The sequence below is a fragment of the Ictidomys tridecemlineatus genome, chromosome 3, assembly GCF_052094955.1.
Source record: "Ictidomys tridecemlineatus isolate mIctTri1 chromosome 3, mIctTri1.hap1, whole genome shotgun sequence".
Lineage (NCBI taxonomy): Eukaryota > Metazoa > Chordata > Mammalia > Rodentia > Sciuridae > Ictidomys > Ictidomys tridecemlineatus.
In genome coordinates this window covers 98783491-98797691 of record NC_135479.1, presented here as the reverse complement: position 1 = coordinate 98797691, position 14201 = coordinate 98783491, and the positions used below count along the sequence as shown (strand labels likewise).

Genomic DNA, 14201 nt, shown 5'->3' with positions numbered 1-14201 from the left:
CTACATTCTTAAACCTAGGTATTTAAACAAGAGTAGCAAAAACATAACCACACAGACTGTATACACACATTCATAGCAGCTTTATTCATAATAGCTGAAACACTGAAAATAAGTCAAATGTCCACCAACTGGTAAACAAATACTGTCATAATGATAAAGTGCAATACTGAACAAAAGCACTAACACATGCGCCAACATGGCTTATCTCAGAAGCTCTGCAGTTCCTTAAGAGAAAGAAGCTGGACACCAAAGACTATATACATGATTCCATTTATTGGAGATTCTAGAAAAGGAAAAACTGATGACAAAAAGCATATGAATGGAGGCCAGGGAGAAGTGGGGAAGGGGAACTGCCTGCAAAGAATGAGGAAATATTTAGGTGATGTAAATATTCAGTATCAAGATTGTAGTGGCACTAATTACACAACTTTATACAGGTGACAAATTCACTGACTTATACACTTAAACCAATTAAGTTCATTGTATACAAATACTTCAAAGTTTAAAAAAAGTATGGAAATATAACATAACAAATGGTAACATGATTTAATTTCTATATTGAATTTCCAAAGATTCCTTAGTGAGGATGGATTGTTTTAAAAATCAGAATAAAAATGCCATTTAAAAACAATTAACATTATCACAAATACATGATTATACAACATAATCAGAGTTGTTTAAAACTAAATATAAACTCAGAGCTAAGAATGGAGGGAAATCTACTATTTATTTACTCTGGATGAGGGGGTACTAAAATCCCTTCTAAAATTTTCCTACAATTAATAACTAGTAGGGGTGGACTTTTGTTTTAAAAATGCAGTAAAAATAGAGAATAGCTTGTAATTATTAACTGGTATCAACTTATCTAGAGTTTTTGCCATAATTAATAATTAGGCAGGTGTTATATGCTTTCTTTGTGTGCTTTTTAAACCCTATACAGTGGTTTATTTCTTCCATGTTTTCCCCATATATGGCTGTTTCACTGTTAATTTTTCAAGTTATTCTCTATACTGCTCAGAATGGTAAGACATTTGATTTCTTAATGTCTTTATTCTTTCAAAATCTCTACACAGCAAACACATTTCAGATATAGAACTTATTTTCCATAAAGGAATGCCCTATTCTGTAAACAAAAGAAACAACATTAGTAGCACCTTCAATAAGATTTCCAACTGCATCAGAAACAAGAAATAAACTAGAGGTGACAGTAACTGCTTTAATTTCTGTGAATCCCTCACCTATTAATTCTTCCTCAGCAGTTCTCCCATTCACAGGAAGACTAAATACCAGTTTGCAAAGATGGAATCAACTAATAATTTTTTTTTTTAACAGAATCTTTAAATCCTGTCTTCCAAGACCATTTGGTCAAGTGACCAAGTAATTAAACTGTATAATATGAGGGAAAAAATCCCTACAAATAATAAACACTCTTCTAGAGCAAACAGGACTCGATGGTCACCTTGACTTTATGGGTAAAACTAATATGTACAATATTGTGACATAACTCAGTCCAGATACTCACTGTGGGAGACCAGCTGAGAGAATGGACTGAGGAGGCACAGCACATGTGACCCCTTGGTAGGCAATGATGGGTGACACACATTCCCAGAGATGGGAGTAGGAACTGAACCAGTGCCATTAACAGAACACCATACCATCATCAATACATCCCATCACCAAGGATACATTTACTCCTTTGGTTTCCTTGCAATTTATTGGAAGGCACAATGAAATCTGTATTCTTTAGGGTATAGCAGGATGCTCTCTGCATTTTTTAAATACCTTCAGACATAAGGGTCAAAACTGTTACATCACAATAAACAGAAGGAGACCACAGCTCAATGACACTGTTTCAGTTAATATGCTTTCTGCCAAGTTAAAAATACTTTGCTAAAAGGGGCTTTAAAAAAAATGAAAGACTTATTCTATTAACATAAATCCATGTGTAGGCAGTTCTAGAATCACTTAAATTCTGCAGCTCACCCAGCATGATCAAGGACTTTGATGTCCCCTTTCCACCCTGAGTCAACCTCAGAATATAGCTGTGTCCCCTTTCTGATCCTAAGTTGGCTACAGCAGTTCCCAGTATCAGATTCTGACAAGACAATGTCCAAAGAAAGAGAGCACAGTTTTCTCTTTTATGTCAATTAGCAAGAAAAATCTTTCTCAGACATCCCATTGCAGATCACTTCTTAGTTGCTATTGCCATGGACAGATTCATGTTCACGCCTAACAAATGACTTATAAAGGGAGTAAGATCACACACAATTAGCTCAGAACAACCTAATTCACTCTTGGGGAAGAGTTCAACATCCAAGGGCCCAAGGCCCCACAAGAATGGGGATACTTTTGACAAGAAAGCAAGAAGGGAGGGACAAAATGGCTTTTGGAAAACAACCAACAATTGTTGTCAAAATCTGACAGGGCTGAAAACATACATTACCTGTCCTCACACTAGCTTCCACTGGCTAAGAAAGTAAAGTATGTGTTGAAAAAAAAAGAAACCATACATTTAAAAAAAATTTCATGGATAAATAAGACTCAGTGAGGATATGGTATGTACCAGACACTAGTCTATGTGCTTAACAGTATCAACATATTGCAGCCTCACAATTTACCTATATTTAAGAAAACAGAAAAGCCAAGTAACTTGCCTAAGACATCTAGTTAACTGACAGCTGAGATTGGAACTTGGTTAATCAGGGTGCAGACCCATGCTCTCTAATGCTGCCACATCATGCTGTACCAGGCATGAAGAGGAGGACCTATATATTAGAAATAGCATAAACACCAAAGAAACCAAGGGAGGGTGGAGATGTAGAAACCAAGCCAAGAAGTTAGCTGAGACTTTACATACTGTACATTTTATTAAATACTGGGCTTTAGTACAACAAATTTACTTCTGTTCGAAGTTTCATTTTTTTAAAAAATGTGGCTGTGTTCAAATTCTTACCTGACCCTGCTTTCTGGCTAACCATTCATTTTTACTGGTTCTTCACTTAATTATGAACAGAAAATTAATTTTTTATAACAGAACAAAGGAATTTCTTATGGTACAAGACTCAGAGGAATAGTTCCAAAGAGTGGGCATGACCCAACAGACTATGATCAGAGAACATATTGCTTTTTATGGCATATTTAGAATAGCTACAGATAACATCATCAAGTCATGCACATTAAATCTTTACTACTCACTAAAGGTTTCTACCTTACAAATGAAAATTGGTCATGTCCCAGAGTTTGGCATTTAGCCAGAAGTTAAACCATGACGAAAATGGTTGTCAAACTGGCTTTTCAGATCACCACAGAAAAGTTGTCAGCTGTAATATCCATCCTGGAAGCGTGGTGGAAAGTTCCTGGGAGTTGCTTTCTCCTGTGTTTTGATTAAGTCTGTAATAGCTGACAGGACAGCACAGTCTCTGGATTTCGTGTCCTTCCAGTCTACAGGATGAGGGCTTTCAATCTTCTCTTGTAGAAGGATATCTAGCTCCTTTCTTAATTCCTAAGTGTAAAAAAATTATATGTATTCAACAAAGGCAAGGTATATTATCCAATAATGTATTAGATAAAAATGATTTTAGTTCATACAAAGAGATTCACAAGCTATTACACACCCACAAAAACATGAAATATTTAGTGAAAAACAAAGTGTGGTTAAAAAGTTCCAAATTTCATCAGACTGAGCCATTTTGAAGTTGGTCTGTTACTACCTCAAAAAACAACTTGAAGGGCTGGGGATTTAGCTCACTTGGTAGAGTGCTTGCCTAGCACACACAAGGCCCTGGGTTCAATCTATAGCACCACCAAAAACAAAACAAAAAAAACACAACTACTTGGAAAAACTGTGGATCAATTTCTCAACACTATATGCTCTGCTGAAATGAAGTAAAAATCTTTACTGTATAACATATGAAACAAAACCACCAGATCATCTGCTGACTGGCACAGACATCTAAAGACAATCACATAGAGATCAGTCACCTTAACGAGATGGGCAATTCTTGCTGGAGATTGAAACACGATCCATTCATCTACAGCAATGGTTTCCTGGTCATTATCCTTCTGGATGGAAATATCACCTCCAAAGAACAAGAGACAGTATGGGGAAACTTCTGTGCAGTCATACAAGTATATCTGTAATGAGAATTAAAGTTAATCAGTGTATTTAGGAGTCTGAAAGGATGATTACCAGGCTAATTTGATAACATCATCAATACTGCTCTTATTCGTGGTCGCCTTCTAAAGTATTTACGTATTTGCAATGCTGTGGTTCAAACCCAGGAAAGCCTTCGCCTCCTTATATATCAGGTAAATGTTATCCCACAGAGTTATATTCCTACCTCCAAGAAATCTTTTTTTGAGGGGCTGGAGGTGTTTACTGGGGATTGAACTCAGGGGCACTCAACCACTGAGTCATATTTCCAGCCTTATTTAATATTTTTTATTTAGAGACAGAGTCTGAGTTGCTTAGCACCTCATCATTGCTGAGGCTGGCTTTGAACTTGCAATCCTCCTGCTTCAGCCTCCTAAGCCGCTGGGATTATAGGCATGTGCCACTGAAATATAATTTTAAATGAAATATTCTTTATCAATCCAGAAAACACAGATTTCATATTTTTGTTTTAATTTAAAATACACTATTTTTTGGACAAAATATTTTATGAGTGTCAAAACCAAAAGACTAGTGTAGCTGAAGTTATTTTTACCTATATATTCAGCATTTTAAAAATCATCTCATAAATAAACAGAATCCACTTAATATTCTGACCAGTACTTATGAGGTATACTGTTGTGCTAACAAAACTGTGCCCACAGTGTAAACTCCTGTACACCATAAAATGCAAGGATCTTTTGAAAGCAGGCTCTCAAAATCACACAAACCAAATATAACTATCTTATTTTCATGAACACATAAAGTTCCACCACAACAGTTAAAAGCATAGGTTATCTGTTTAAAAGAATAAAGTTGCAATTTATGTGAGAAGCAAAAATATTCATTATTTTGAACACTATCCATTTATAAGGAAGTAAGACTGATAGTTCAGATTTATAATTATTTAAATGTTCACTTACACTACTTGTTCTCATCTTCAGGTGATAGATAAGCCAGTTGTAGTGAAAATCTGTTTGCTCCACATTAACAGATTTAGGATGAAGAGCAACCAGGCCATCTGTTTTTGTGTAAACTTTTACCCTTTAAAAAAGTTAAAATGCAGTTTGTTAAGTTTTTTAGGAAATTCTTTTTTTCCCCAAAATTCCAAACATACCCCAGAACCAAAAAGTAATTCCACAGGTAAATTTTTGCAACATACAAATGTCAAAGTTTACATTTAAGGAAAGAATAATTTTCTTAATGATACATGGGGAAATATCAGCTAAATAGGAACACTCTAAACCATAACTAACTCTTATAGGTGTTAATTATTCAATATATTACAAAATAGTTAACACAATATTCCTTATTTTAAATATATACTATACCACTAAGAATAAGAACAACGAAAAATCTTAAAGCGAGTTTTGATAAAAATCGATTTAAAAGAATCTAACTTAAAATATGGTTAAATGTCTCAGAGTCACTCAAATCCCTCAATTTCAAAACAGAATTATCTAGAATACATCTATTTTGACAGTACAATATCTCAATTCTTATGGGGGGTCTTTTCTTTAATAAGTTATCACAATTTATAAGAGCTTATAATATTATACAGGAGTTTATTTTTAAATAGCAATGGAAATTTCTTGTATTCCATAAGAACATAAAAGCTATAATCTCAAATTCTTCCCAATTGTTTTTAAGAGTATTTTTTAAGTTCTAAGAATACACAGTTATGAGATTCATTATTCAGAATAAATCAAATTATTTTTTCTGACCCAACAGTTAATTCAACCAATGTCATTCTACAACTGTTGGCAAATTTCTACATAGCATCTGACTCTACAGCCTCAGACCCAGCAACTCAACACAGCACAGCAGGAAGGCGGACATACAGCATGTCAATGAGTGTGGCTGTGCTCTATTAAAAGAAAAGTTTTTGGCCTGTAAGCCAGAATTTACTGACCCGTCTATCCTAGAACAAAACAAAGCCAATCCAAAGAAAACTGTTTTTTCATAAATCTCTCCTAGAATGACAGAGGAAGATAATAAAATATTTATTTTCAAAGAGTCTCTCTGATAACCTACCCATAAAGTTAGATATAAAGAAAATAATCTTTCAAAGTACTGTAGTTATATGACTTAAAATACAGATAACTCCAACCATAATGATGAAAAGTCATCGGTTATCTATAATCTTATACCTTTAAATAGAGTTTCTTGACCTCAGCACTAATGAATTGAACTGAATAACAATTAACTGTGGAGAGTTCATATGGGATGTTTAGCAGTACCCTTGGCCTCTTGTAAGCTTAAGCACTGTCCCAGTTTTGCCAACCTTAAATGTCTCTACACATTGTCCAATATTCTCTGGAGGGGACAAATCACCCCCAGTGAAAACCACTGCCTCAAAATAGTGTTGGCATGCTCTGTATTTTTTGAAAATATATTTGCAGTCTTTATTTTCAGGTTATAAATCACAGGGTATCCAACTTTGTGTATGTATACGTGTATGTTGTATCGGGGATCGAACCCAAAACTTTGCTCATATCAGATAAACACTTTACCTGAGCTACATCCCTAGCCCCTGTCTCTTTTCTTTTTAATTTTTATTTTGAGACAGTTCTCAATAAGTTGCCCAGGTGGGCCTTGAACTTGGTAATTCTCTTGGCTCAACCTCCCAGGTGGGTGGGATTGCCCAGGCTTGGGGGGGGGTACCAAACATTTTCATTTAACATCAGTTTAATATCTTACATGTTCTTCAACAATGACTGTTTAAATGCCTACCTACAGAACTACAGGATCACAAAGCTATTAATTTCCCCATTGGTACTAGACATGTATGTTGTTTGCAATGCCACTAGGAAATTAAAATGCATAGTTATCAGTGCATTGGGTCAATGACTATTTTAATGACTCCTGATATATATAATTAAAATCTAGACTTGCCTTCCAAAAGTGTGGCAACAATTCACATACCACTAGTCATTGGTGACTTTCAGCTTCTCTGTACTTATGGAATTTACTTATTGGGCAGAAATATGGCTCACAGTTGTCCCCAATTACTACAGAGGCTATCTGTGTGTGTTTCTATACTAGATATACTTTATTTCTCAAAACAGTGAAATTTCCACAAACTTAAAGAGTTGTTATCCATTTTGCAATAAGAAAAATCACTGAAACAAACACTACTTAACCAATCTGCATGTAGGCACTTGTTTTTTAAAGCTGACTGGCTTTCAAATATTTACATTGGTATCATGTTAGTTTACTAACTTTCTTTGTAATTAATGAGTGATCAGATAGGTGACTCTTAGGATGTGTTCTGAGTTTGCTGCCTTCTAAGTGATGAAAATAAAGATGAAGCTGTGTGCAGTGATGCACACCTGTAATCCCAGTAGCTTGGGAGGCTAAGGTAGGAGGATCACAAGTTCAAAGCCAACCTCAGCAATTTAGCAAGATTCTGTCTCAAAAAAAAAAAAAAAAAAGGAAAGGGCTGGGGGATATGAAGCAATCCTGGATTCATTCCCCAGTACCCACCCCAAATATATATATATATATATATATATGTATATATATATATATGAAGAATATGGCCTAAATATGAGTAAGAACACTTTACAATTAAAAGCCCTATTAAATTAGAAGACTTCAAAAGTTCACGGAAGAGAACTGAAAGTAATCCTTAGTAATCTTCAATGCTTACATTTTTCTTTTTTTACCCAAATTTAGTCGAATTTTAGCAACTTTGGGATATAAACCAGCACAGATGACAGCTTTAATTATCTTCTCATTATCTAGGGGGGTGGAAAGGTAGAGGGGGGAAAAAAAGTAAAATACTGAGACAATGGACAACAGTGCAAGTTATTCACACTTTGTTTTCTCCTTTACCTGAATTTATATTAGATTCTGGGTCTTTAGGATTTCTACTGCTTACAAATCCAGCTCCAAGAAGATGCTCAGCAAACTGTCCTTTCATGTTATGCAGCATCTAGAGAGCAATGGTAACAAGCAGAACCAGAACACTGTTCACACACTGGGGGTATAAAGCATATACTCATAAGTTAATCATAAACTGTCCTTGCTTTATGAGAACACTTTTTTACAAAAATATAATATTTTAAAGGAGGTGTTGGCAAATATAAAAACTAGGTTTTGTCAATAGAATGCTATTGGAACACAGTCACATCGTATCATTTACATATTGTGTAAGGCTGCTTTTGAATTGTAATTATAAAGATGAATAATTCAACACAGACTATACAGCCTAAAAGCGTGAAGTACATTCTGGCCTTTTATAGACAAAGTTTGCAAATCACTGATATTTAAGGATTATTTCATTTTGCAAAAAAGTCAATTTCAATAACGGCTCCTCACTCCATATTTTATTTTTAGGGGGGGGGTGAACCAAACACAAAATAATCAACATTAACCAACACCCATATTTTTGTTACTAAGAATGAACTCTTGTTAATGAATGGGCACATACACTTTTAAGAAAATTATGATTTGAGTACAAATGATACATGGCTCAGTAAAAGCATTCAAAAAATAGAAGTACTAATGAAGAAACTTCCCTCATCTCAAGTATCTTCAGATATAATCATTATTAAGTACACAAGACTGCAGATATTCATTATGCAGAGATGTTAACAAATTATATCCTAATGAGATCAGTTTTAAAAACAATATTTTTATAAAACTCTTTTAACTTCAGTCCAATCTGAAGAAACTACAGACAAGAAAGTGAACAGTCATTAAATGAGTCTACAGTTTCATATCCCAAGAAAGATTTTCTACTGAATTCCTTTTAAGCTTAGGAGATTATAAAACAGACTTGGGTCACCTCTATGCAAGATTTCATTTTCCTATCTACTGCTCCCTATAACTGACTTTGTCATCTTGGTTCCTATTACCATTCAGGATAAAGATCTTTACATTCTGCTCTGTATGTGTAACTCCTTCACCCCTTTACTCCTTTGTGTAAGTTCTCTATATAAATAAAAGTACACTACCAGCTGACTCAGCATGTGTTCTCCATTCCTTAAATCTTCATTTGATTCAACTCGTAGTAAGAAGCATTTCACTATCAATGAGTTTTTCAAAAGCTCAAAGGCACAGTATCTCTTGAGGGCTTTCTTAAATGCTCATCCTTTGTCTTTAGAGTTGAATTAGTATCTTTAATGGACATATCTCAACACTTCAATTAAGTCATCTTTTATACTTCTAATTCACTTTATTTTTTCCATTTCAGAGAAATAATCCTTTACTTGTTTCTGAATATTCATTTATACACCATTTCTATATAGAGATATCTACTGTCCTCATGATGTATAAGAGGTGTCTAAAAATTTTTTATTATTTAACTGCTTTAAGTTTTGTTTTTTTTAGCTAAATCCATAAACTGACCAACTCAAGCCTTTCTTCTATGGCAATAATTACTTTCAAGGGTATCCATTTTGTTCTTTATGATTTTCTTTTGGTCTTCAATTTGGGTTCCTAGCTCAGCAGTCTTCTATTGGCTTATTTTCTTTCATATGCTTTATGAAATATATATTCACATTAAACTATTTCATATCATAAAATGGTTAAGATTTCTTCTGTTGAAAGATGCTAGGTTCCATTCATTTTTTTCTTTAGCCTCAATATCTTTCAGAGTTGTCAAGTCAATTTTCAGTTTGCTAATGACTGAGCATTTTTTAAATTAGGATGAATTCTTCAGTCATATCTCATACAAGTACATACACTTTTTGTACGTATCACATCTTACTACATATCCAGTTATACAAAATGGATATAGATATACTCCAATGTGGTAATTACTGCAAAACATCCATCATTACCTGCAGTGTGTTTGAGGACAGAAAATACTCCCAGCAGTAGTCCTTCTCATATCTAAAACCACGCCGCCTAGCTTCTTCCCAGCCCTATGAGGCAAAAAAAAAAAAGAAGAAATCTACTCATAGCAATCCCTGGAGCAAAGATTATTTACTAGTTTCCTTCTTTATTTAATAACAGTCTAACCTTCCATTGATGTTTCATTTTCTTTGTAAAAAAATTCAAAGAATTTCAAAATTTACAAAGTAAAAATCACACTTATGATGCTGGTCCCTAAGAAATCTGTCACTCAAGTTCCAGGTTTTTATACAAATAAGTCAAAGAGTAAGAGATTGTGTACTTTACACAAAATGGCATCATACTATATATAACAGGACTAAATGCCACCTACATTTTCAAAGAAGAGTATCAAAGATTTCTGTTCAGGTAAGCCTGACTTACAAAAGCAGAAAACATTTTCCTAATCTAAATCATGTACATGGTTATGATATTCTATCAAAATGTTAAATCTGAATACAAGAGTAAATGAATAAAGACTGTCATATAGGTCAGTAAGACAAAAATACAAAAGAATGATAACAAATATAAAAACAAATTCATTTGGTTTATTTGTACCTGCTCCCCCCAACCAAAAAATAATAATAATTTTTAAATAATCTTTTTTCCAAAAAGGTAAATGTAAAAATCTATTTCAAAACTAAAAATAAATTATTTTTTCAAATGTTCGCCTAATTTCATTCTTAGCCCTTCCCCCTGAATCTATAATATAGATTTTTAAAAGTTAAATATGCTCCTGTTCTACTGTCAGCTTTGCACTTGAATACAATCTAGAACAAGATCTTTTTTTCTTTTTTTTTTTTTTTTTACCTCAAATGCATTCACAACGGTCAGGTGATCACTTCTAGTTTGCTTTGCCAATTCCTTTCTTCTTGCATCTGCAATCTTTTCTTTACCCTAAAATAAAAATTTAAAAAATTAATTTAAATTGTTCTGATACTATAACAAAGAATATTATAATAAAATGTGCTGAAAAAATATTACACAATCAACTGCAATTTTCAGTATCTAAAAACGCACATCCTTTATTCTGTCCTTCTTACCAATGGAATGACAAAGGGATCTTTGAAGCTGAGACTAGCAGCAATGGTGAGCACTGGGTCTAAGCAGCAGAAGAGAGCGCCAAAAAGAATCATCTTCCCAATATGTGGCTCAACTGGTAACCGGGCTAAGTGGACTCCAAGAGGTGTCAGTTCTTCTAGTTTATCCAGAGCATTCTGTAAAGAAAGTTTATTTTAAAAATAGACATGGTAAAGCATTACATGAAAGCTATTTTAGTTTTTTTCTTAAAAAAGATAACTTAATGCCTCAATATTGTTGTTTCAATTTTCTTCAACAAAACATAAATTATGATGTCATTAAAGGTTAGGAAGTTATTTAAATAATAATAAAATTAGTCCACAATCTGGCTTTATTGGAAATGGTATGAGAGAAATAACAAACTAGCAAACTTTCAGTCAAATAAAGAAAATCACCCAATAAAGCACAAGAGTGGAGGAAAAAAGAAAAAAAAAAAAAGATGTAACTATATATTTGGATGAAGCGTAGAGCCCCTAGATTCTACTAGTTTAGGTGCTAGGAGATAGCAAGGCAGAAGATAAAAGGCCTATTTAGAACCTTGGGAAATGGGAATGACTTCTGCTCTGATTTCCTAGGCTCTGGTCCAACCATACTTGTAGACAGCTAGAAAGTGGCTTGATGAAACCAAGAAGCTAAGAAAGACCTGTAAGAATTAAAAGTCTAAAATATGGATTCGGGGAGGTAAGCTCAGAGGTCAGGCCTCTTTTCCTGGCAGAATAATAAATGCTCTCTGGAAAAAGTCATCATTCAGATTTCAAATTTTAATCTACAAATAATTTTGAAAATAGAATTTCCAATATATAGTTAAAATAACTAGACACAAATACAAACAAGAATTTTTTTTTAAAAAAAAAGAAATCCATAAGCATCCCACTGGACACAAATTTCTAAATACTTTGGGAGGGAATACTCACTGATCTTAAGAAAAGCTCTCATAAACAGTAAAATCATAATAGCCCTAATTCTTGAATCTAGTGTTAATACCAAACTCTGACAGAGACATTTGAGCAAAGGAAAACTACTAAATAATTTTACACATGAAAAATACAAAATACTGCAAAGGCAAGTGAATCCTAGTAACTGATTTCAGAAATGAAAACTGGCTTAACATCTGAAACATCAAAATAATTCAATACATAAATAACAAAAACTCAAAAGCAGAAAAAAATATAGTTACTAGTATAAATGCATTTTGCAGCATTAATAATTATAAACAAGGTCAATATTAAAAAATGAATTTCATTTCTATCAGACTTACAAGAAAAGGAAAAACCTAAAAGTGTAGAATCCAAACATACCACTAACCTAGAAATAAATCTTTAAAAATACACATAAAACCCTAAAAATGGAAATTCTAAATCAAATAAAAGGAAGATGGTAGATACTGTTCTTATTAATAACACATTATAAATATGTCAATTCTCCCCCAAATTGCTAAGTCAGTATAGCTCTCGATGAGGATAGAAATATAACCAATAGATTGCCTAGAAAGAGTTGAACAAATCCATAAACACTTGATCAATGACAAAGGCCTCAGAATAAAACTGGATAGATACTTCTATAAAGGGTATCTGATCAAAAAAATCTTCATAATTAAGTAAGAAGACATGCCGTGGGCAAAAAGCAATAACCTTTAAGACTGATATATTTGACTGGATTAAAGTCAGGCAACGGTTTATCAAGACCTTAAAAAAAAAAAAAAAAAAAAAAAGGAAAAAAAGTTATGTGCAATATACATGACAAAGGGTACAGACTGAGTCCCTGGGAAGTATATCTCACCTTCAACCCAGCAGAAAAACAAGGACCAACAATTTGTAGAAAGGACTTTCCAATGGACAATAAACATGAAAACCGCCCACAAATTCATGGAAATGAGAATTAAAAGACAAATTAAAACATCTGCATACCTAACCAGTATGGCTAGAATAAGGCTGGTAATACCCAGGTTAGTGAAGTTACAGAGCAATAATGAGAACTCTCCCCTAGGATAAATGCAAGTGCTTTGACAACTCTGGACATTGCAGGGCAACATTTACCAAATTTTATCATACATAATGCCGCCTTATGACCCAGTGGATTCATACCTAAGTATATACCCATGAACATTTTCACCAGGAAACACTGATTATTAAATGTATATAGAGTGTATATACAGTAGCCCAATATAGGCCATGACAATAATATATGCCAAAGAAATGAAAACGAATAACAGCTAAAAGCAACAGTGCACATGAATCCATAAAGTTAAATTAAAGAAACCGCAACTCTATTTCTCCCGCCCAAAGCAGGGGAAAAAATCCGTAATCTTATGTAAGATCATGTGAAGTCATAGAATCGACAAAATTAAACTAAATTCTTTACAGGAATGCACATTTGTAGGAAAAACCACAAAGAGAAAGAATCAAGGGGTTACTATTAGTCATGACAGAGGTTAGCTTCAGGATTAAGAGACAGGAGCAACTGGAGAGAGCAGGGAAGTGGCTTGTACCACACTACTGATGTCCATTGCTTCTCAACACAGGCACCAGCCCATGCTTACTTTGTGGTGCATCCTTAAGGTACACAATCTAACTTTGCTCACTTTTGCTAGATGTGCATGATGCTGTATTTTACAATAAAGCTTTTTAAAACTGGACCTCAGTCCCTCCTACAAACAGCTACAAAAGGCTCTTTTATTCAGTCAGGAGACAGGAAGTCATCTCATTCAGGATTCAGAGTCCAGCTGATTCCTCTGGTTGTCTATTGATTCTCTGATAACCACCTAGCTCTCCACACCTACTCCTCAATTCTAGTAATATCACTAAACTTAATCCAATTCTAAGAGATCAGTGCTTTTTTGTTTAACAGGGTACTGTATTAAGCACTATTATGTGGTTCCAATATATTTAAATTACCAAATATTATCTACATGAATGGATTCTGAAAACTTATGAAATATGTAAAACATGTCTTTGCCAGCCTCCAACCCATCACTAACCATGAGAATTTATAGCAAAGACAGAAACGTCTATTTCTGTGCTGTCTGGTATGGTTGCTGTATATGCTACTGAACATTTGAAATGTGTGAGTAGAACTGTGATACAGACTTTCTAAATTAATGCATAATTTAAACTGGCACATCCAGCCTCAC

General features: G+C 33.9%; 1 protein-coding gene across 3 annotated transcripts in view; it reads right to left on the bottom strand.

Annotated features, from left to right (window-relative positions):
* Positions 1–251: 251 nt before the first annotated feature.
* Positions 252–14201, bottom strand: part of Dhx36 (DEAH-box helicase 36) — a 40082-nt gene continuing 26132 nt past the window's right edge. For all 3 annotated transcript variants that reach the window (XM_078043531.1, XM_005325691.5, XM_078043532.1), the window contains exons 18-25: positions 11035–11208; positions 10802–10888; positions 9940–10023; positions 7988–8087; positions 7803–7893; positions 5074–5194; positions 3982–4134; positions 252–3502 (exon numbers count right to left, since the gene is read on the bottom strand). In XM_078043531.1, the coding sequence (XP_077899657.1) occupies positions 3317–3502; positions 3982–4134; positions 5074–5194; positions 7803–7893; positions 7988–8087; positions 9940–10023; positions 10802–10888; positions 11035–11208 (996 nt within the window). In that variant the 3' untranslated portion in view covers positions 252–3316. The remainder of the gene's footprint in view (positions 3503–3981; positions 4135–5073; positions 5195–7802; positions 7894–7987; positions 8088–9939; positions 10024–10801; positions 10889–11034; positions 11209–14201) is intronic.